A 24,925-nucleotide genomic window follows, 5' to 3' on the forward strand; every position below is an offset into this window, starting at 1 on the left:
TTCCAAGCAGATGGAGGTTGCTGGGAGAGACAACGCCCCCAACAAGCCTAGAGAAAAAGGTGACTAAGAAAATGATAAGGCGGCCAATTTTTTAAAAAGAAATCCAAGTCACAGGAAATGGTTGAGATTAAATGCTGTCTCTTTTATTTTAGCGCTGTCTCCCCACAAACAAATTTTAGTTTTCCTGTTGGAAGCATCAGTCAGGTGTGTTTTATGCACCCTCCACATTATCACCGTGCAAGTAGATTTCCTGCGCTTCCCTGCGCTTCCCGGTCTGGGCATCTGCTGGGATTCACTTTCCCAGGCGGAGGATGCCTTTGGTACTTTAAGATGCTCTGGATAGGACGGTTCGGTGGATGCAGATGCCAGTCCTCTTGGTGGCCTTGAGGAATCCTAATTCTCAAACTGTCGTCCTTTGGCCAGAGAACTTTGTCATTTTTATTAGCCTCTCCCTGGTGCCTGGCACTGGGCCTGACACAGACTAGATATCAGTAAATATATTGTGAATTGCTGGACTAATGGGTATATAGTGCATTTCAGAGAACTTGGAGATGTTCCCACTTTGATGATAAATCCATCAACCTAAGGAAAAAAAATGCCTTTCATACCTATGCCAGTATCATCCAGAGGAGCCCAAGGAAGCTCTGGGGAGATGAAGAAATAGCCATTCTTGGAGGAACACTTAAAAAAGAGGTAGACCGATAGCCTTGGGAAATCAAACTCCTGGTTTAATTTTCACATTCTCCCCTCAGAGGGTTTGTAACATACATCATCCCAGCTTATGATCTGCTTCTTCCAGGGAGCTCTCTCTGAGCAATACCGGTAATTCAATGATTCCTCTAGCCAATATCAGTTTAATATTTCTCAAGATAATTCTATAATTTGTCTCAAATTTGTTGAAATGCTGTCATATAACAAAACAAGACTCTACCCGTGAAATTACATTTCACAGAACTTCACTTTGCTAAGACCTGATAAATCATTGATTTTAAAAAAGTAATTCTCAAAATAACACATGCGCATAGTTTGGAAAGTCCAATGGAACTAGAGGGTTGACAACAACGTTGTTTCCGGTCCACACCTCCTCACTCCTTCTTCCCCTTTTCTAGAGGGAACCAATTTAGAATCTATTTACTGTTTCTTCTGGCATTTACTTAATTCCAGAATTCTAAGTAGCAAATGTGTAGTGCTACTTATTGATTCGGTGAATTTAGACACTATCTATTGGCTTCTCATTAGATAATTTCTCCTTTCCCATATTTAATACAGTAATATTATAATTTTGGGTTAGATTTATATTTAGTGTTTGCATTATTATGAAAGGAAAATATTCTCAGCCAAATGTCATAGTATATTATGAATATCATTTTCTTGAAGTTAATAATTGCCTTAATTTTTATTGTTACCTAGCTAATTCTTCCTATGCCTCTAAAGAGTCCCTCTGGGCAGTTTCCATAAGGTGGGTTTTGTAACATAAGGTAGCAGTTCCAGTTTATTTTTCTTGGAAACTTTTTTTTTTAAGATTTTTTTTTAATTTATTAATTCATGAGAGACACACACAGAGAGAGAGAGAGAGAGAGAGAGAGTAAGGCAGAGACAAAGGCAGAGGGAGAAGCAGGCTCCATGCAGGGAGCCTCATGTGGGTCTTAATCCCAGGACTCCAGGATCATGCCCTGGGCCCAAAGAGTTGCTAAACCGCTGAGCCACCCAGGAATCCCTCTTGGAAACTTTCTTACCAGAGACCTCCTTTTGCCTCCTATGTGGGTGGGCTGGTTTCTCTCTAGGCCTTATTTTTTTTTTTTTTAAATTTATTTATGATAGTCACAGAGAGAGAGAGAGAGGCAGAGACACAGGCGGAGGGAGAAGCAGGCTCCATGCACCGGGAGCCCGACGTGGGATTCGATCCCGGGTCTCCAGGATCGCGCCCTGGGCCAAAGGCAGGCGCTAAACCGCTGCACCACCCAGGGATCCCCCTCTCTAGGCCTTCTACACAACTGTTGTCATCACTGAAATGCTTCCTTTCTCTTGGGTCAAAATCCTTGTTTCTCGGATCCCTGCTCTTTTTATCTTGGTTTCTTTCCCTTCTGGTAGAACACTTCATCCAACACGTCGTGAGGTTAAAAGTACTGTGCAGAGGCTGAGGCCATAGCTGTGGGAGTTTCGTTGTGCCTGCTACTTGAGTCACGTAGACTCCGCCACACTGCCTGCCAGGACAGCTGTTCCCCAGGTGTCTCCCTTTACCGTTATCCTAGAGGCTCCTTTCATTATCTCATGCTGGGTCTCCCACTTTCTAATTCCATGCTTGTTTGTTTTCTTCTTGGTCTATTTTCCTGCTTGGGTAGAAAGCATCCTTCAGTGGCTTCCTGAGAAAGGATGAATTTTGGGGATCTTGCATGTCTGAAAATGTCTTTATTTTACCATCATGCTTAACTGATGACTTGGCTCGGGTTAAAATTCTACACTGGAAATGTTTTCCTTCTGACTTTTGATGGCATTGCTCCATTGCCTTCTGGCTTCTGAGTGTCTTGAGAAGCTTAAAACCATGCTGGTTCCTGATGCGTGTAAATTTGATCATTGTTTTTTCCATTCTAGAAGTTTATTGCTTCTTCTCTTGTCCCTGACAAATTTCACTAAGATATGTTTATTTGGATCCACTGCATGGGTTGTATTTAATTGCATTCTTTCTCTAGTCTAGAACAGTTAATCTAGAACAGTTTCCCAGGTCTTTTTCTTTTTGACTCTGACAGGTCTGAAGGGTCTATGACACATTTGATAGAAAATCTCTCAAGTTGTATTTGTTTCTACAACTGTTTGGATTAGAATTTGGATTAGATCCAATTGAATTTGGATTAGAGTTCTTGGGCTGAAATACTACACGGGTAACACTGTGTTCTTGGTGCATCGTTTCAGGGACATACAGTGCTGGTTTGTCTCAATACTGGTGATGCGAAGCCTGACCTATGTTTTTCAAACATAAGGTTTTGGGTTCTGTGCTTATCCTCCAGAGGTAGCCACTCCCTGGCCCATTGTACACCTGGCCCACTGAAGGGGCTCCTAGATCTCTAGCCCTGCCCCCAGTCTTTCACTTGGGTGTTGGTTGAGGTCCATGAAAAAATTCATTAGTGGAGGTGGTTTCCTTTCTGTGTGGGGGCTCCCAGAGTTTCTGTTGTTACTTTCACACACATTGGACTTTTAAGGATTTGTCCCAGTAGCCTTCTTACCCATTCCTTTGGCTGCTAGTTCCTACCCCCCCTCAATGTTCTTCCAAAGGTGAACCAGTTTGAATGGCTCTCCCCTTCTTGGGGGAGCTTGCCACCCTTTTGAATTCAGTTTACCTGCTGCCTTGCAGCTGCAGGCACCTGATAGGCTCAAAAGAAAAAAAAAAGCTGATTATCTAGCTTTTTTTTTTTTTCTTGATTTTTAAAAAAGATTCTATTTGTGAGACAGAGAGAGGCAGAGACACAGGCAGAGGGAGAAGCAGGCTCCCCGCAGGGAGCCTGATGTGGCACTTGATCCCAGGATCCCAGATCACGCTCGGAGTCCAAGACAGACGCTCAACCACTGAGCCACCCAGGGGTCTCTTTTTTCTTGATTTTTGTTAATATGGGAGGAATATTCCCTTGGAACTTTCCCTATTCTATGTGAAAGCAGAACTCGCAAAACACTATTTAAGGAAACCAATCCTTTACTATAAATATCACAAAATTTGATGCTTAATTTATTGTCTTAACTTCTTGAACTGTTTATTTTTATTTCATCTTAATAATAAAAAGTTTAAGGCTAAAAATATTCTGAGTATAGTTCTGGTTGTGTCATATGTTCTTAGTTTTTTCGTTTTCTTTATTTTAAAAATAGCATAGAACTGTAATTTTTTGACCCAAGAATTATTTAAGATTCTGCTTTATAACTTTAAATTGTGTTTTAAAAGAGCTAAAATCTTATCTGAGAGCTTAATATGCATAATTATAAACACACACACATATCCACAATATATGAGCTGTGTACAAGGGAATGGTTCTAGGACGAGTCTATATCTTGTCTGTGTTCCACACTGATTTTCTTCCACTTAGTTTGTGTTGAGATATATCTTTATTTTTCATGGCCTCTCAGTGACAAGTTCTTAGTTTGATTTGGTGATTTCTAGTATGATTTAATAGCCAGTGAGAATAGTCTCACTTTAGTATTCTTTTTCCATAGTTTTAATAGGTATTTTAGACTTTTTTCCCCATAAAAACTTTAAGATTTAGTTCGATTAAGAAAACAAATAAAACCCTATTCGGATTAAAACAAGGATTGTGCAAAATCTATACAGTAATTATGAAGAAGTGACATTTTAATATAAAATCCTCCCATACAAGAACTTGCTGTCATTTCATGTTCCTACCTTGTTTGCACACTTCGTAGAGCTTTATAATTTTTTCATCTAGGTTTGAGCCTCTTGCTTAAATTTATTTTACTGACTGTCATAATGTGAGATATTTTTCCTAATTTCCATTTTTTACCTAATCTTATAGATGTATATTTATTTTTGTATATGTAGCTATTTAACAAATTTGATCAGTTCTAGTAGTTTTTATTAGGATGCCCTAGGTTTAATGAGATGGAAAACATGAAGAGTAAAGGATAAATACATAATCCATCATTTTATTTTTTAACAGAGACAAATAAAAACATGTAAGGCTTCTAGTTGATTTGGATGCTTTTGGTTTAAAGACCATAGTTGGGATAACAAGGTTCCAGAACCTTGGTTTCCAGATGTTGCTGCACCTTACAATCATCTGGGAAGCTTTCAAAACTCTCAGTGCTTGGGGATAGGAGCCAGGCATTAATAGTTTTTAAACAGCCTGTGGTAATTCCAGTTTGCAGCAAAGTTGTGAACCATTGTTCTAGACTAGAGGTTAGCAAACTGTGGCCCACAGGTCAAATCCTGTTTTTGTAAACGAAGTTTCCCTGGAAAGTAGCCACGCTCATCTGTTTACATATTGTTGCTGTTTTCATGCTACTGGGGTAGTATTGAATAGTTGTGAAAAAGACCATCTGGTTCACAAAGCCTAAAATATTCGGCATCTGGCCTTTTTCACAGAAAAAGAGAAAGAATAGTGTCCTCATCAACTCTCCCGTGCAGGCTTTTTGCTAGAACATACTGGTTTTAGAAGGCTCTGCTTTATTGAGGTTACTCCCAGCAAATCAATTCAAGTATTTAGTAATCTTCTGCCTGGCAGGCACTTGGGACAGTTTAGGAAACAAAAATGACAAAAAGCCATGCTTGTGCAGGGTACTTTTATCCTGGTAGGGTAGGAGGGGTGGGGGGCAGTATAAACGAGTTAAGTATGTAAAATATACGCTGAGTCAGATGGTTGTGATTACTATGGGGAAAAAATAAACCAGGGAAGTCCTTGTGAGAAGGTAGCATTGTGGCAATAGTTTGAAGGATGTAGCCAAGTGAGCAATGTAGAAATCTCAGGAACGAACAGTATTCCAAGCAGAAAGCACTGTCAGGCACAAAGGTCTTGAGGTGGTGCATGCCTGGTGTGCTAGAAAAAACAACAACAACAACAAAAAAACCCAGGGATGCCAGTGTGGCCGAAAGAATGAACAAAGTGGAATGAGGGGGGAGAGGCCTGTGAGATAACATGCAACTAGATGGTTCAGAGTTCTGTAGGCCTTTGTCATGTTCCTGGCTTTTACAGAGTCAGATGGGAAACCAGTGGAAGGTTTTGAGTGCCCAGTGAAGTGATGTGATATATCTTAACAGAATCACATTGGCTGCTGTGTTGAGAATGGATTGAAGAAAGCCAAGGACAGGCTCAAGGAGGCTGTTGGAAAATTCCAAACAGGAGATAATGGTAGACTGGAGCAGAGTGGAGCAGTGAAGGTAATAAAAATGAATCCCAAAGACTGTCCTCAATTTAGTTTATAATTAGTGTCAATTTCTCTCAGATTCTGGCATTAATTTGTCTTAGTTTTCCAACTTTTTCTCCATTTTCTGCTTTCATGGTTGTTAGATACTAGTTTGAATTAGATTTTGTCCTAAAAACTCAGTTGTACCTAAGTATGGTCCCATTTCCAAGATGCTTAAAACATTGTGGATGCTTGGTAAATTCTAACAATGAATGCATCTTGAAGGGCTTGGGTAGAACAAGATGGAGTATATTTATCTTCACATGCCGATGTTTCAGAACCACATTTCTATTATCATTGCTTTATTTTTTCCCTGTAATTAGCATATATACCCACACATTAGCTATGTCATCTTCTTTAGGTTTAACTAGGAGATGGGAGGTAGATTTGTATATTTTCATTTTAATTGTAGTAGTCTAATATTGAGATCTTTTCCTTAAGGGTTTTACTTCAGAATGTATCTGAAGTGAAATTTATTTCTCTGAAACTCATATATAACTGCAGATAAGCTCAGACAAATTCACTGAAGAAGAGTAAACAAAGGAGATGAAGTGGCTCATCAAGAAAACTTCAAAGACAGTTTGAAGGAAAAGTTAGGTAAAATTATTATTTACAGACCAGCTTTTTACCTGAAAATAGAAGATACCAATTGAAAAACTATTGGTACCAAAAAATGTTATATTATTGGCACAAAATTAATATGTAGAAATAGAGTCTGCATATAAGAACAACCAGTTAGAACATATAATGGAAGAAAGATCCACTTAAAATAGCATGCCACCAACAAATAATAAAACAACTAGGAATAAACTCATCTCTGCCTACACTTCAAGATCATCAGCTAGGAGAGCTTAATGGAACAGTAAGAAAGAACAGTGCCAGGGATGTTCACAGAAAAAGACAAAGAAGAATAGTGTCCCCCCTCAACTCTCCTGTGCAGGCTTTTGCTAGAACGTATTGGGTTTAGAGTATATTTTCATTCTAGGTGCCATCCCTAGAATTCTAATCTCATTGGTATGGGGTGGGGCCTAGGCAGTATTTTTTTTTAAAGGTCCTTACTTTTCCAGAAATCTCTGAAAAAACCGATCCATATGAAGAAAACTTGGAATACTGCTAAGACAGATCAAAGAAACCTTGAAGAAAGGGAAAAGTGTGCTGTATTATATTCTTTAGAACAATAGAAGATCATAAAGAGTTCAATTCTCCCTAAAATAGGCTATAAATTTAAGATGATTTCATAAAAAGACTAAAAAGATTTTCCATTTTTGAGCTAGACAGACTTAATCTGTGTGGAAAAACTAAGTTAGCAAGAGTAGCTGGGACAACTCTGAAAAAAGAAAGTGTTGGAAAGGAACTAGTCTGACCAGATATTGACCACTGCATCAGTAAACAAAGTAGATTGGTCCACTTTATTTTCAGATAAAAAATGTTCTGAAAAGATAGAAATGTAAATAAGACTTTGGTATATGATAAAACAACATTTCAAATTAGAGAAAAATGATTTACTCAATAAAAGGTGTTAAATAATAAAGTGGCATTTTCTAACCAATGGACAAATGTTAGTTTACTCAATAAAAGGTCATTTGGTTAGCCCTCTTAAAATAACAAACTAAAGTCGGATTTCTAATATGGGTATACATTCCAGATGGGGCAAAAAAGAAAACTCTAAACGAAGTTAAGTGGGAAATGCCATTCTGAAGATGTATGAAACAAAATCCCAATGCCATATAAGCAAAAATTCATAAATCTGATAGCATGAAAATACCAATTTGCACAGGTTAAAAACACCAGAACAAAAAAAAAATTAGCAAAACAAAAAAACAAGAAACCCCCACCAGAACAAAGTCAAAAGACAAATTCCAAGATGGAAAAAAAAAGTGCAGTTTCTATTACAGATAATATCCAAAAGCATGCCTGTAATTAAAAAAGACGAGCAACAGAAAAATAGTCAAAGAATAAAATAGGTAAGGTCACAGTGAAGGAAATTCAAATAGCCATTAAATATATGAAAATATGATCTATCAGGGCACCTGGGTAGCTCTAGCTCAGTGGGTGAATGTTTGCCTTCTGCTTAGGTCGTGGTCCTGGGATTGAGTCTTGCATCAGGCTCCCTGCAGGGAGCTTGCTTCTCCCTCTGCCTCTCTGTGTCTTTCATGAATAAATAAATAAAATCTTAAGAAAAATAGGAAAATATTATCTTACTCATAATTTAAAAAATTAAAAATAATCTATTTTTTATTTATTAGGTTGACAAAGGATGTAAAGAAGTGCATCACTGGGTGAGAATTTTAATTGGTATAACTTCGTTGGAGGTAATTTGGTGTAATTTTGCTAGACCCAGTCTTAATCCAGCAATTTCACTTCTAGGTCTTTTTAAGTGGGAGAAAAAAGGATCAAGATGCAGAACATTTTGTATAGTAAGCTCTGTTCTGTGTGTGAGGAAACATACAAAGTTTGTTAGTACACAAGTGTGTCTCTAAAGGGATCCTTAGGAAGGTGGTTACAGTTGCCCCAGGAAGGGGAACTGGGAAAGTAGGGAGACTTCATGATCATTATTAACTCTTTTGTACCTTTTGAAACTTGTACCTTGTGCATATATTACCTATTTTAAAAAAAAAACAGTAATAACGTCAGCCATATCCAGAATCTGTGTCCCATCAAATACTCTAAATACTCCCATCAAATACATCCAAATGATTTATGTCCCATCAGATGCAAATAACTCATCACACCATCAAATACAAGTAACTATTTTACAGTTCATAAATCATATGATAATTGTTAAAATTGTCTATATTCCATATTATTCAGAGGAACATAACTTTATACTATTTGCTTCCATCCTTTTATTACTTCCATTAAGTTGTTAAAAGTTAGCAAGAATGAGGTCTTGAGAATAATCATTTTTGAAAATATGTAATTTTGTAATGATTACTTAATTTTGAAATAGAATACATTCTTTAAAAATAAGTAAAAATCAGTAATTATTAAAACACATATAAAAGCTAATCATGATCTCTTAGCATATATCTCTATATGTTGCTCTAGGACATTATTTTCTAACTTCTGTTCAGATTTTTTTAGGATTAGAGAGGGGTTTTAAGCCACTGATTAATTGCACTTTCATACTTCCTTGGTTCTTTCAACCAGTCCTGATGCCACCTGAGGTTTGCTATAACATTTGAGTAGTTTTGCCCTACGCTTTGTTTCCACTTGATAAACTGCTCTTTATTGTATTGGTGGACAGAAGCAGAAACCTTAGGGTAGTTTATAATGGAACGAAGCTTCTGATCTAAAGAATATGTGACTTGTGGAAACTCTGTAGCAATATTTGTTAGTTCATCTGGATCTGAGGAAAGATCTGCAAGAAAAAAATTAAATAGCTGTCAAAATATTTATCTGATACAGAAACATTTTTTAGAATGTCATTACTCTGTGACATAATATATTTGAGCTTATTTTCATTTTTAGTTCCTATTAGCATAATAAGATGAAGGACAGTATAAATGGTAAAATATTATACCAAAGGTTAAACACTCCTCTAGGGCAGCCCGGGTGGCTCAATCGTTTCAGTCCAGGGTGATTCTGGAGACCCAGGATCAAGTCCCACATCGGGCTCCCTGCATGGAGCCTGCTTCTCCCTCTCCCTGTGTCTCTGCCTCTCTCTCTCTCTCTCTCTCTCTCTGTGTGTGTGTCTCTCATGAATAAATAAATATATTTTAAAAAATAAAAAAATAAACACTTCTCTACATGTATGTCCAAATTACCTTCCTACCATCATCCTGCTATCTCATTTTTTTTTCTTATCCATTTCTAGACGACAGAAATACATGGATTCTTATCACTAGTGAGCTGGCTTAGTCCTAATCCTTCCTGGCTTTGATGCTCTGCTTACTTTGACATACAGAGAAAAAAAATAGTAATGCTCATATTGTCCCATTTCAACAGCCCCAAACTTTTCCAGTTGCAATAATTCTTTACATAGTCAAGTCATATTCTTGCAACTTTACCTACTCATAGTTTTCTATATATTTTAGTATCTTGTCTTGGATTTTTGAAAGTTCAATTCATCAACACTGTCCATTTGAGCAAACAGCCATGGAAATAAGAATGTATCTCAATTGCTACCACCAAGAAAATAATGATAAATACTTCAAAATATAAACACCCTTTTTACCTAGGTAAAAGGAAGACAAAATATAATTGCATGTCAATCTAATTGGAAAAATAGCAAATCAAAGACCTTATGACAATTTACTTAAGATAATAAATTCATATTACATGTTGAGGGAAAAACCTCTGTGGGCCTATGTAGTGCATTTGCCAGAAGAGCCCTGAAGACATTTATGACTTTGTTAGAGGACTTCACATGGGGAAGTCACCTCTTGGAGGAAAGGGCAGTCCGTGGATAAACCCCAGAGAATACAGGAAAGACAGGCTCATCCACTGATCCTTTGACAGTCACATCTGTTTTGTAGAACATGTGCAATGAATGACCAAGAGATGCCCATTACACATCAGGATGAAAATTTAAGGACTTCCTTTTGAAGCCAAGAATTTCCTGCTCTTAGAATTAAGGGGGATGGGGTGTCAAGGTCAATCAGCTTAGTCCCTAAAGAATTATTTAGAGTTAATAATTTTGACATTTCTAACTAGAGAGGAAACCTAGGGAGAAATCAATGTTAACAAGGGCATATTTTATGTGGAGATTAGAGCAAAGGATAAGTAAAACCTGAATTTAATAATGTTGCTTTAAAATTAACTCATAAGGGTGCCTGGGTGGCTCAGTCTCTTAAGCATCTGCCTCTGGCTCAGGTCATGATTCTGGAGTCTTGGGATCAAGCCCCACATTGGGCTCCCTTATTGGTGAGGAGCCTGCTACTCCCTCTCTTTCTGCTGCCTCCTCCCCGCTCATGCTCTGTCTTTCACTCACTCTTTCTCAAATAAATAAATAAAATCTTTAAAAAAATAAATGAAATTAACTCATAGAGAGGTGCTTGAGTGGCTTAGTTGGTTAAGCATCTGACTCTTGATTTTGTCTCAGGTTATCTTAAGGTCCTGCGATCCAGCCCGGGTTGGGCTTTGCACTCAGTGGGGAGTCTGCTTGAGATTCTCTCTCTCCCTCTGCCCCTCCCCACTGTGCATGCATAAGTCTCTCCAAAATAAATAAATAAAAATTTAAAAATTTAAAAAAATTAATTCAAAGAGAAGTTTAGCTAGCGGGCATCTTTGTGGAGTGGAAGGAACATGGACTTTGAAGTGAGACCTGAAGTTAGACCAGTTCTGCCACTTACTATGAGATCTTGCACAGGTATTTGAATCCCTTTGACCCCTAATCTCTATAAAATGAGGATAATGGTGTCCTCTTAAATAATATATGTCAAATGTCAGGCTTTACAAGATAAAGAGATTAATCTCCAGAACAGCTGAAACCAAGGTATAAAGAGAGGGTGTTGACTACTGTTTGGGAAAGATAACCATGAATATTAGAGGACACCTTGGATCAAAGAAAACCTTGGTTTCAGTCTTGAGACCCTGATCAAAAGCCTTAGGGCACTTGCTCTGGAATTCAGATGATTTGCAAAGAAGCTGCACCTCATGTGGAAAACCTTTTGTAGATGTCCTGGCAGGAGAAGCAGCAGGTATTATTTAGCTAATGATGACTGGATCTCTTGAGCAACACTATGGAGGTCAGCTCATTACATATAATACTGCACTTAAAAAATATGTCAACAGATTTACCAAAGAGTTGAGGCAACACCGAAGTACCATCAGAGTAGGCTATATATTTCCATTGGTTAGTCCGAAGCATGTAGGTAGAAGCATTCACGTTGCATCCATGGAATTCACTCAGAATCCAGGGTGGATGTAGGTTTTTTAATTTATGTTCGTTCCCAAACATTTCTGATGATAATGGCAACAAAGAGTATCCACTCAGGTTCTGAGGCAGAGGAGCTCCAGCAATATCTATGTGACAAAATAACACAATATTTTTAAATAACTTATTCTTTCATTAATTGAAACACTCATAAATGACATCCTTAGAGGTTGTGGAGACCAAAGACCACATACAGATTTTGTAAGTAGACCTGCCTACATCCAGATGCTTACTGCACCATGGGACGCCTGGGTGGCTCAGCGGTTAAGCATCTGTGTACGGCTTAGGTCATATTCTGGAATTCTGGGATTGAGTCCCACATAGGGCTCCCTCCATGGAGCCTGCTTCTCCCTCTGCCTATGTTTCTCATGAATAAATAAATAATATTTTTAAAAAAACAAACAAAAAACCAAATGCTTACTGCACCAGCCTTGTGACCTTGGGCATGATATTAACCTCTCTGAACCTCAGGCTCCTCATCTACAAAGGGTGAATAATAATCATACCTGTACTTCATAGGCTTATTTAAGGTTTAAGTATAATTTATGTAAAATTCTGAGACCAGTGCCTGACAGGAAATCCTTAACAGCTACTGATCAGTCTTTTATTTCTGAATGATAAATAATTACCGTTGGTTCTCACATCAGTTCTGCCAGATATTAAGATGTAAGATCTATATTAAAAAAGGGTTTAGGGCAGCCCCAGTGGCCCAGCGGTTTAGCGCCGCCTTCAGCCTGGGGCCTGATCCTGGAGACCTAGGATCAAGTCCCCCATCAGGCTCCCTGAATGGAGCCTGCTTCTCCCTCTGCCTGTGTCTCTGCCTCTCTCTCTCTCTCTCTCTGTGTCTCTCATGAATAAATAAATAAAATCTTAAAAAAAATAAAGGGTTTAATAGTCCTCTATGTTTGCAAACAATGATTAAAATTAAGTAGGTAAATTTATTGTAGACGTAAATTTATTGCTGATGTATACTATAAACCTTTAAGTGTGATATGCTATGTGTTCCAAAGTTATTTGATGACATAACATTTTTACCCTCAAGTAGCATCTTGAGGGGCTAGTATTTTGCAGAACATATGTTGGAAATCTTGGCTTATACCAATTTAGGGAAAATAATTTATTTTCCCCTTATCAAATATAAACTTATAAAACAATAGCATGAGGAATGTCTAACTTAAAAAGAGGTATTTTTAAAAAATTGCTTTTAAGGTATTTGGAACTCAATCTTCTTCCTGTAGATAGGAATATCTGTATCCTTCCTATATTGTACTTGGGCTAGTTCCAAAATGAGCCGGCAGTTGCCTTTCCACCTCTTTTCTGGTTTCCATGTTCCATGTTTTATAGGTACAACTAAGTATTTCCAGTAAAAAATAGGAAGTAATATATCAGCAATGCTAGCTAGGAGTTAAACAAAATTGAACAGGAAAATTAACTTGGCTGTAAGTATCTGAAGAAAAATAGGCTAATTAAAGGAGAATAAAAAGTAGACAAAGACCTCTATAAATCTTCTGAAGGTACATGTTTCACATGTAATTTAAAAATCTGTATAGTGCTAATCTTTTGCTAACCAATCATAATCACAGACCTTTTTTGGAGAAAGAAGAAAAGAAAACAAGTGAGCAAGCAAACTGGTTAAAAACAAAAAGTAGGAAGGACATTAAAGAGGAGGAGCCTGAGAGAAAGGGACTGCCTGAGATAAAGCTCACGTGAGCCACAAGACCTTAGGCTACTAGTGAGGTCTACCCTAAGGAATGCAGGTAGCAGGGGAACAGGCCTGGTCAGGCCGGGCTGCCTGGCAGCCGTCAGGTGGCACCACTAGCTAGGCTCAGGAAGGGAGAGAGGAGGCCTTCAGCGATGACTGGAAAATCAGGGACCAACGGGCATATACCCAGGACTGGGAAGTTCCTATAGTCAGCATTTTAATAACTTTTGATATTTAGAAATACCTTATTTTAGATCTATTCTTAGCCTAATTTTCTTAAAGAAGTTTGGAACGCTAAGGAAATTTACATGGTTCTGTGTTTATATGGGAAGTCAGCAATAAACTGGGCTAAGAGTACATTTAAGTATTTTTAAATTTTAATTCAACAACCTAGGTGCTGTTCCAGGTGTGAGGAAACAACGTGGACAAGGCAGATAAGCTCTCCTAGAGCTTACATTCTAATGTGGGGAGATAGACAGACAGACATGTCAGATGGTGCTAAGTGCAATGAAGAAAAATAAAGCAGGGTAAGGGGGACAGAGAATGATGGTGAGTATGTGTCCAGGTGCTGCTGTTTTATATAGTGTATTCAGGGAGGGCCTCTCTGAGGAGGTGACATTTAAACCCCCAGGGAGGGGATCCCTGGGTGGCCCAGCGGTTTGACACCTGCCTTTACCCCAGGGCGTGATCCTGCAGTCACGGGATCGAGTCCCGCATCAGGCTCCCTGCATGGAGCGTGGTTTGGTTCTCTCTCTGCCTGTGTCTCTGCCTCTCTCTCTTTCTTTCTCTGTGTCTCTCATGAATAAATAAATAAAATCTTAAAAAAAAAAAAAAAACAAACCCAAGGAAGGGCTAGGGTGAATCCTGTAGGTATCTGGGGGAAGGGCATCCCCCCTCCCAGGGAATAGCAAGCGTGCAGACCCTGAGGCAGGAACCTGCTTAGTATGTTCCCCGGACACCAAGGATCCCTGATTGGCTGGAGCTGAGTAGGTGAGGGGGGAAACTGTTAAAGAGGACTTAAAGATCATGCTGGAACCCCAGGTCCAAAGAGAGATTTTGAATTTTACTCTTTGTGAGAGGGAAACCAGTAGAGGACTGTGAGGTGGAGCAGGACTGGTGCTAACTACCACAGAGTGAACTGACCCAAAGTGGTCTGAGCAGCAGCTCGGTGCCGGGAAGGTGCTGTACCAGGGCCAGGCAGGAGAGAACCGGGGCCTGTTTCCAGTCTCATAGTAGCTGTATAATATACCTTTGTAAACTGATGAAGAATAAAACCCATGTCAAATATCCACAGTATTTAGTAAATACATATTTATTAACTTTCTGTGCCTCAGGAAACTGGGTATTCACTTCTCATATGTTTATCAGTGATTTCCTAAAAAGCCCCTTAGCTTAAACTGCATTTCAAAAAGCTCTTTGATCTTTGTTTAAAACCATTTTTCGTTATGTTTTTTATTCTGGCACATCTGTCATTATAAATTCTGTTTTAAGTAAGTTTCGTCTTTCTTGGTAGTAGAGGCAAAGATTAAAAGTAACTGCAGTATTCTTAATAAAAGTGTCTTGAATTTAAAACAAATGGGGAAAAGGGCAGGCCTGGATATATATGATGGTTTCTTGAAGAGAGAGAAGACTATATTTCTTCCTGACCATACAAGTGGATAAAAGATTACACTGGTATGGCAGTGATGCAAACTATGTAGATGTTTTAGGGCATTCTAAAGAATAAAAATGATGATGATAATGCCTAACATTTAATTGTTTGCCATGTCCCAGTTTTTGTTCTAAGCTTTGCAATATCCACTATTATTTACATGTTCTTGATTAAAAAAAAAAAAAGAAGGCCAGAGATTTTAAGTAACTCGCCCGAGGCCAAAACTGAAGGAGGGATTTGAATTTAGGCAGTCTGGCTCCAAGATCTCTGGATTCTTCAGTACTCCCAACACAAGTCTTGCTTTACTATCGTTACTCAAATTCGCAGTATTTTTTAAATAATAAAAACAAAATCATCTGTGTAGAATGCTTTTCCCAACCCTCCACTAAGATCTTGTGACAGGAAGGGTTTTGCAACGTGAATCCTTCACAATTAAGTGTTCTTTTAAACACAACTGCATTTTTATATAATTACATTTTCACAATGCAAAAAATATGGATTTATTTTTTATATTAGAGGAAGGCGGTGTCTTACAAAAAAGATCAACTATTAAAAGAAAAAATTCACATGAAAATAATTTAAATGAGAAAATCAAAACAATTTTAAAGTGAGACTACCTTTATTTCTACCTGAGCCAAAAGATGCTAATAATAGGTTATTAGAAAAGAAAATATATGGGGGAGTAATTTTTAAAGAATAATCTCTACAATGATATCAACTTTAATGGTAAAGAATTCCAGTTCACAAAAATGGTACTTTTCTGCATTAGAAAATGGTAATGTAAAAAAAAAAAAAAAAGAAAGAAAGAAAATGTTTATGTGATAGTATACCATAAAGTACCTGCTAAGATAAACAGACTAAGAATAACCCTTTCTACTTTATCATAAAATATCATTTTATAGGAAGGGAAAAAACTCTTAGAATACCTTTTACATTTTTTCCCCAAGTTTTTATTTTAATTCCAGCTAGTTAACATACTATGAAATATGTTTTAGGTATAGTTAAAATACCTTTTAAAAACTATTTGTAAATTCAGACTTTTTATTAAAAGCATTGTAGCCTCTTAAATTTGAATGGGCACTTCATAGTAAGGTAGATTTATTAAAGCAGGAATCCCAATTGGTATTTCCTATTTAATGTCCTTTTATTTGAGGTGTTTTCAATCACCATCTTTTATATATTTATGAGATCCATAGGACTTAAGAGAAGAGGAGGTCTGACTTGAGGCTTTGATCTAAGACATTTAATCCCATACTTGGTGTGTAATTTAGATTCATACAAAATAATACATCAATGGCTAAGCTAATAAAGAAAAGGCCTTTAGAATCTAAGAATAGATTATGCTTTATATCTGTTATAAACTCCTAATTGGTTAGAAGAATCACAAAATAAAAAGTCCGTTGTAGATATGTTATAATCTGTATGTATTATTTATTAAGCAGAGGTGAAATAGAATGTACTGTCCTACAGGTCTAATTTTTGAGTTAATCTTCACTGAAGTAGCTTTAAACTCTTCAGTACTGAACAATTTCATTTTAAAAGGTTGAATGAAACATCAGATAACACATAGTCTATGAGAACAATGTTGCCTTGTTGGCTGGTGAGAGTGTTCAACGAGGCAGTAGACTGTTTATGCCTTTAATCCTGGTATAATTGTTAACAGTCTAAAAAATGTGCTGATTTGGACAATAAATTCCATACACCCTATCTCAGTAAATAACCCCCCCCCCCCATTTATACAGTTTAAAACCTACATTTTCTTTTCAATAATTTAGGGGGGCCATTTTCACAGATCATTTCGCCATTCAAAATTGAGTATTTTTTATCCATTCTGTTACTACTTAGCATTCGTACTGTTTCTAATTCTTTTTTTTTCTTTTTTTTAATTCTTTAACTTAATATAATACTATAATAAATATCCATGGAGATTAATCTTTATATATATCTATAGGTTATTTTCTAAAGTTAGAATTTCTAGTTCAAAAAGTGTACGTATTTCTGAGTGATTTGGAACATAATGTTACATTGCATCCCGAAAATCTGTGCCAGTTTATACTCCTAGAAGCAGAATAAGAAAAGGCCTATTTCCAATATAAGCTTTCATAATTCTTTTTAATCTTTGCAAACTCTATATGTGAAAGAAAATTAGTATCTTTTGTTGAATATTTTTCTGACTACTGAGTTTGAATCTTTAAAATATCTTGGCCATTTGTGTATCTTCTCTTGTGAATTATTTGTTTATATCTTTCAGTCATTTTTTTAGGGTATTTCTCTTTTTTATATGGATTTGTAAGAGCTCTATTAACAGTAAGCCTTTATTATTTGCAAAATGATTAATTTTAGATGAATGATAATGTTGCTGTGTTGTTTCCTGGCTCCAAAATAAGATTCTTGCTGCACCCCTCCATCATTCTCTTTCTACCCTATCTCTGGTTAACATCTGGTCAGTAGAATGTTTCAGTGTTTTATATAAAAGGACCCATGCACAGATATTCTCTTTTCTGCCCCAACCCCATAAATGTAATTCTTCCCTTTTGGTGATAAAAATATTTCCAATCAAACATACTACAAACTGTGCAAAGCCTGAAGATGCTAATTTCCAGTTCAGAATTAGAGAGACACTGAATTTTGGCTTAATTTCCTTTACTGTAGTTAGGAAGGTCTAATCAACACATGACCTAAATGTTGTTAATGTATCCTGTAGGGAAATATGACTCAGAAGGAATCTATTATGAAGAATCAGTGAAAGATAAAGAAATGCAAAAATCTACATAGAACTGTGAGTTTTAGGAAATTGTAATAATTAACAAATTGCAGAGAAAAGAATTTGGAGAGAAGCTACATAATTTCCAGAAGAGTAGAGAAAGAATGGGAGGAGTTTCTGGGAATGCTTAATTTTGGCAAATGAAATGCTTAATTGTCATATAACAAAGTAGGCATAGGATAGGTAGGTGTTCCCCTAGATGGGTAATAAATTCCCTCATTCTAACCAACTTTAGTATTTTCTTATATAATCTATTAGCTAAATACATTGTGAAACTTTTCATTGTAAAGTCTTGCAGATGCCTTTTAGCTTTTATGATGTATAAAATGGCAAGTAGTGTTAATGGTGAATCAAAATTATAGAGTAGAAAATCTGCATTGTTGGCAAATATAAAATAGTGTTTAAAAAAAATGACTTAGGATACCTGGGCGGCTCAATGGTTGAGCGTCTGCTTTTGGCTCAGGGTGTGATCCCGGGATCTGGGATTGAGTCCCACATTGGGGTCCTTGTGGGGAGCCTGCTTCTCTCTCTGCCTCTGTCTCTGCCTCTCTCTCTGTGTCTCTCATAAATAAATAAAATCCTTTAAAAAAATGACTCAAACAGTACATGTTAATCATATTAGGTGATAGGCCAACTAAGCATAGATAGAGTAGGACTCACTCTATCATTGTACATAATGGTCAATTGAGCTGCTATAGTCAGAAAGACAAAATGGCAAATATCACTATGAAATATATTGAGGGAATACTGAAAAAGAATCATCCCAACCTTTGATGATCGTTTGCAGTTTTGGTCACTCTCCTTCAAGAAAACAGAACAGGGCTAAAAAAAAAAAAAGTTCAGCAAACTTGGCAATGGAGTGGGAAGACTTCTACAGGAGGAAAAACTTGGAGAGGAAACTGTAAAGAGATGCCACTGTCCGGAAGCACCTATTCTAAGATTATAAAGGTGATAATAAGAGAGACACAAACCCACATAATCATGCATACCCTTCTTATCAACACAGAAATGAGGAAGTAATAGGAATTGCCTGAAAATTGATGGAGCCTGAAAGTGTCAGAGATACAGCTAAGTGTGATAATTGCTTTGGGATATAGGGGAACCAGCAAATGAGAATGAGGAAACTGAAGAGGTTAAAAATATCATCAGGCAAAAGAATGACAAAGAAGTGTGATCAAATATACAAGAGGTGATGTAAAATAAAAGAGAAAGGGAAAAGGCACTGAAAAAAATTAACCATAAAGAATTTTAAGACCCTGGAATAGTCTTTAGTTAAATGAAGGAAAGTCCTTGTAGCAGAAGGAAGGAGATAAAAAGGAACTTTCTTACCTCTTTGGTTTTCAAATACATGTTTCTTTCACTCTTCGGTATACATATATTAAATATCCATATCTTATGTTGCACTATCTTTTTCTTTCAGCAAAATCTATTTATAAATAGGTGGTACTTTTTGCACCTGGGGGTGCCTTAGAAGAATTTCAGTAGTTAAATGTTATTGAATTTAAAGTAGTCTGCTAAATTAGATAGAGACTAATATTTCTATGTAATTTCATCTGAATTTGCTGATGGTGTGATTCTATTACCTGCAACAAAAACTGTTAACTACCCCTACCCAAATATTGCTGTCCTAGACCTATGGTTATGCATATAGACATTAAGAAGCTAGTAAAGTACTTAGCACAGAACAATCTAAAGACTCTGAGGAGAAACATGTTCATACTTTTCTAAAACTGTAGTTTTAGATGATTAGTTGCAAAATGGATGGAATAATCCAAAAGGAAATTACACTTTTGAGAGATGGTAGTAGAGAATCACGTGATACACAAATCTATGAAGTTACGAACCTGAGTATTTTCAGTGGCTTACTGTATACAGTCATGTCCTTAGTTGTGAATATTTTGAAGGGAAAAATGACTAGTATATGAAGGCTACAGAACTTGAGGAGTATTAGCCTCATTTTTCAGATGTAGATTTGACTCATAGTTAAAAGAATTGTTCAAGGTTATGAACAAGTTGGCAAATCTCTGACTACTTTGCTTATTCATTTTCCAACATTATTACAAATAAGTATTTACTGAATTGTGTTACTTACCAAGCATGGTAGGGTAAATATCCACAAGAGAAACCACATTTGATACTTGTAGGTTGGCCTTAATTCCTGGTCCCATCATCAGGAGTGGAATGTGGGCGCTAGCTTCATACATACTCATTTTATAAAACTGACGATGTTCCATGGCTAGCTCTCCATGGTCTGAGGTGTATATGACAATAGTATTCTGAAGAAGATCTAACTGGCGAAGAGCTAAAATAATTTCTCCTAAGATACAAATCAAGACAAATCTTAATTAGCTTTTAGTTTGTGTTCTATCACAGTAAGCTTGTAACAACCCTACTTTGCAAGAGGATGCTTCTTAACATCTGAATGTTATCTAGTGTTCTCAAGTACATTAGGCCAAGTTTCATGTGTCTGCTCCTCATCTGACAGGAGAGGAAGAAGAAAATACAGTACTGAGAGGATAAGTTTCTTTATTTGGAGATCATGCTGGCTTGGTTTCTGTGTTCCTCTCAGAGCTTGGGGGAAAACTTTTTTCCCCCCGTGGTGATTTAAATGAAAAAAGAAAGACAACTCTAGATGTCAGCACTGCACTGTCTCAGACAAAGAAGGGACTGATGTTGCCACCAACCCACAGTTTCTGCTCCATGGGGGTCAGAACTCTTCCTCCCTGCTCCTCTTTCTTCCAAATCCCCAACTGACAGATTAGATTTACCATATTCTTGGGTAGGGCATACCTGGACAGTAATATTTCTCTGACTAGTTCCTGTCTCTTAGTATCCTCTTCATGGAATCAGTAAGGCACAGTCTACAGAGAAGAGTCATCCCTTTTGGCAGTTCCTGAATCTGGCCTACAGGGGACTATATTATTAAAAACAAAACCCACAGCTGATTCTGAGGTCCAGTCACTGAGACCCATGGTTCTATGGAGTTATTTACAGAGTATAGACCATCAGGATCTTTCAACTGGGCAACTCTAACAGCTTCCTAATTGGTCTTCTTGCCCCCGTCCATACCGCTTCCCTAACTCTGATACCACTTGGGGGGCTGTCTTTCTAAAATATCTGATCATGTCATATCCCAGCTTAGAACTTTTTCAAAACTTCCCATTGTCTAATTCTTTAGCAAGCTCAGCAGCCTCAACTGCCCCCTAGACCTTTATCTTCCATAGTCCTAAACTACTTAGACTCCCTGAACTAGTAATAATTAGGTTAGACTTTCTTGCCTCTGTACATTCTCTTCTTTCTTTGGTGTTGAATGCCTTTTCCCCCACCTTCTATGTGACAGATTCCCGTTCTTCTTTTATGACCTGGCTCAGGCATTATTTCCCTGGTGAAACATTGCCTGCTCCTCCAGGTGGACTGAATGGCTGTCCTTTAAGGCCTCTACAACTTGTGTTCTGCTGGAATTCCAACAACGTGTTAAAAGGACTGGTGTTTATACTCATTCAGTACATGTTTGCTGAATGCATACTGTGTTCTAGGCACCATGGATGCAAAGCTAGGTACTTAAGATGCTATCTTGAATAAGACCAAAGTCCCTGCCCTCACAAGGCTCCCCTCATTCAAGGGAAGCAGACAGTAAACAAGTAAATAGACAAAATAATGTAAAAAAGCAAAGGGAAGAGCATCCCAGGCAGAGGGAAAAGCAAATATAAAGGCTCTGAGGTGGAGCAACAAGAGCTTAGTGTTTTTAATTAAAGTGTGATTTCTTCATAATATTCAATTAGCATCACCAGAGCCCCAAATAATGCCTGATCGCTAGCTAGTAGGCGTTCAATATTTGTTGCGCAAACACAGTGAACAGTAAAAATACACGATTTGGTGACCAGACTAGTGTGGCTATGACAAGATATGACATATTTCATAAACTTTGTAAGTTGAAGTGATCTGCTGCATATTTTCTCTAAGAAACTTTAAGAGGTATTCCCACGCTCTTGAAGCAACATTATGTATATATAGTATTTCACCTTAGTAGATACAGATGAATGGTAGCTGCAAACTTTCAAAGTAATTTCCAGAGTGCAAGTGGGTGAATATTCACCAACATCAGAAAATATGAAAAGCAGTTCAACCTTTGTGTGGATTTAGGATTAAAGAAATTTACTTTAAAATCTCATTTGCATTTAAGATTGAGTACTTGGAAAATCCTTAGGGCTTTTTTTTTTTTTTTTAAAGATTTTGTTGATTTATTTGATAGAGACAGACAGCACAAGCAGGGGGAGGAGCAAGCAGAGGAAGAGGGAGAAGCAGGCTCCCTGCTGAGTAGGGAGTCCAACGTGGGGCTTGGTCCCAGGACCCTGAGATCACGACGTGAGCCAGCCAAAGGGAGGTGCTTAAAGGATTGAGCCACCCAGGTGGCCCTCCTTAGGACTTTTAATTCATATTATATTTGGTAAAATAATTTATCCATATATATTTTTTGCTTTCTGCTTTATACTTTTCTATTTTTGCCCAATGAATGCTTTTTAAGAAATAGCCCATCACTTGTTCACTCTCAAAATTTACTTTGTATAGAAGAGGTACTTTCCATACTTCACTAATGCAATTTGTTCCAAATTATAGCAAAATATGAAAACAACTTGTTAGAAAAATGGATTTTTTTAAAAACAGGGGGTCTTCCAATCTAAACTGGAAACTGCCATTAACTCTACAAGTGAATAGGAAAAACACTTTCTTGACCATCCTCTTCTGGGAGCACATAGGGTTTTGAGCTAAACTAGGGAAGGAAATTCAATATGATTCTGGACCAGAATACACATGGGGAAACTGATGTTAGGTTTAGTTAAACCCTGCTCTAAAGGGCCTGGGAAGAATGGTTTTGTTATCTAATTATTTCAAGTCTGGGAAAAATCACAAAATTCTCATGTGTTACATATATATCTGTGTTTGGTTAAATACTGATTCCTGTTTAAAGCAGGTAAAAAGTTTTGTGTCAAGCAGGTAATAGCCTTCTACGATCCTGTCTTTATCTATGAAAAGATCTGAGCATTTATGAATTATTAAGATCGAAAAAGCTTTTTATTCCACAATTAATAGTACAAATTATCCAATTTTTATATGTCAGGATTTTGATTATTCCAAGCCTTTAGCATCAAGCAACTGTTACAAAACATTATCTGAAGCAGTTCATACAAGTCACCAACCAGTTTGTTGGAAAAATATTATACCTTTTTTTCATTTAATCGCTTATTATTATATTAAATATACCACCTACCAAGCATGGCATCTGTCTCAGCACACATAGCATAATAAAAGGCTCTAATATTTTTAATTTCCTTTTTTGTAAACTTTCCAGTGCAGTTTTTTGTGTAAGAAGAGTAATAATCTACAGGGTGCATTTCTGACAGAGGGGACCACTTTGGAATTTTGATGGCATCATAAGAAACCTAAAAAGGAGAGAAAAACAAGGTAGTAATATTCTTTTCTTCCAACAAGTATGTATGGTGAACTAGACAATGCTTAATTACTTAGGATTATAGAAGAAAATAGTTACGAGTTATGTAAAGAAAATAGGAAATCAAATACATGGTTAGGAACAAACTGCTATTCCCAGTAACAATGAAAGGTGTATATTAATATCTGTAGACATAGTGACACAGTTGTGAAAATTATTTTTATAAATTTACATGACAGTGAAAAACATGAGGTATATTAGACAGTATTCTAGTCCACAAAAAGTATCCAAGCTTTTTAATATAGTGTGTGACCGACTCAAAATTCCAAACTCAACAGCCTGAGATTTCCGTTCCCAATAGTTCGCCTGTAAAATTGCCAATATCTAGTGAGACAGCCAAATGTTTGCTAAGAACAGTACAACTTTTGAAAACACATGAATGCTTATAGTCTTGGTGAAAACAACACTAAGCTTAAGTCATATACTTTTTTTAGTCATGTAACTAAAAAAACTCAGGTATCTACTTACTGTTTATTTGTAAGTTATCTGCTTCAGTTCATTAGGCTAGTACTAATCTTTCAAGATAGAACCAGTTACAACTTTTTATTTATTTTTTATTTATTTATTTTTTATTTTTTTCAGTTACAACCTTTTAGAAGACATGAAGTATCTACAATTTTGATATTATTTCCTTTGAATTAGGATTCACTAAACAGCATTTCTGATTAGAGGTTTTTTTTTTTTTTTTTTTTTTAAGATTTCACTTATTTATTAATGAGACAGAGAGAGGCAGAGACACAGGCAGAGGGAGAAGCAGGCTCCATGCAGGGAGCCCGATTTGGGACTTGATCCCCAGACCCCGGGATCACGCCCTGAACCAAAGGCAGATGCTCAACTGCTGAGCCACCCAGGCATCCCTCTGATTAAGAGTTTTTAAAGCAACTTAAATTCAGTTTAAGTTGATACCTTTCAAAACACACGTACTCTTCATTTGCATGGTTCAGATGTGCACGGATTTCATTTACCACAGTTTAATTAAATAACACCAGTCCCCCAACAACACAAATTTTAATTACCAAAGTATATTAACTGTGAGTTACCGCATAAAGTACAAACTTTCACATTCAAATACTGCTAGGTCTTTAGACTACAAATCCTTGTATATTACAGATATGTATCCCAATCAGGGATTAATCATGTCATTTTTTTCAAAGTCTGTCAGTGATTGGTCACTGCATATCTTTTATTCAGTATGCATACATATAGCTACGTGTGGAGTTCTGCTATCTCCTTGTCTCCCAGCGATAACTCCATGTGACATTTTACAAAAATGGATAATCAAAAGAGGGGACCGGTCAAAAAAGATGAATGTACAGGGACGCCTGGGTGGCTCAGTGGTTGAGCGTCTGCTTTTGTCTTAGTGCTTGATCCTGGGATCTGTGATCCAGTCCTGCATTGGGCTCCCTGTGGGGAGCCTCCTTTTCCCTCTGCCTGTGTCTTTACTTCTCTCTTTGTGTCTTTCATGAATCAATAAATAAATCTTAACAAAAAGATGAATGTACAGTAAAGAAATAAAAAAG

At 37.0% G+C, this 24,925-nt stretch overlaps 1 protein-coding gene across 1 annotated transcript in view; it reads right to left on the minus strand.

Moving 5' to 3' along the window:
- Window positions 1-7,296: 7,296 nt before the first annotated feature.
- Window positions 7,297-24,925, minus strand: part of ARSK (arylsulfatase family member K) — a 35,980-nt gene continuing 18,351 nt past the window's right edge. Inside the window, exons 5-8 of the mRNA XM_025992883.2 lie at window positions 23,166-23,337; window positions 19,989-20,213; window positions 11,644-11,868; window positions 7,297-9,262 (exon numbers count right to left, since the gene is read on the minus strand). Of these exons, the coding sequence (XP_025848668.1) occupies window positions 8,988-9,262; window positions 11,644-11,868; window positions 19,989-20,213; window positions 23,166-23,337 (897 nt within the window). The 3' untranslated portion in view covers window positions 7,297-8,987. The remainder of the gene's footprint in view (window positions 9,263-11,643; window positions 11,869-19,988; window positions 20,214-23,165; window positions 23,338-24,925) is intronic.

The sequence above is a fragment of the Vulpes vulpes genome, chromosome 14 (genome assembly GCF_048418805.1).
Source record: "Vulpes vulpes isolate BD-2025 chromosome 14, VulVul3, whole genome shotgun sequence".
Lineage (NCBI taxonomy): Eukaryota > Metazoa > Chordata > Mammalia > Carnivora > Canidae > Vulpes > Vulpes vulpes.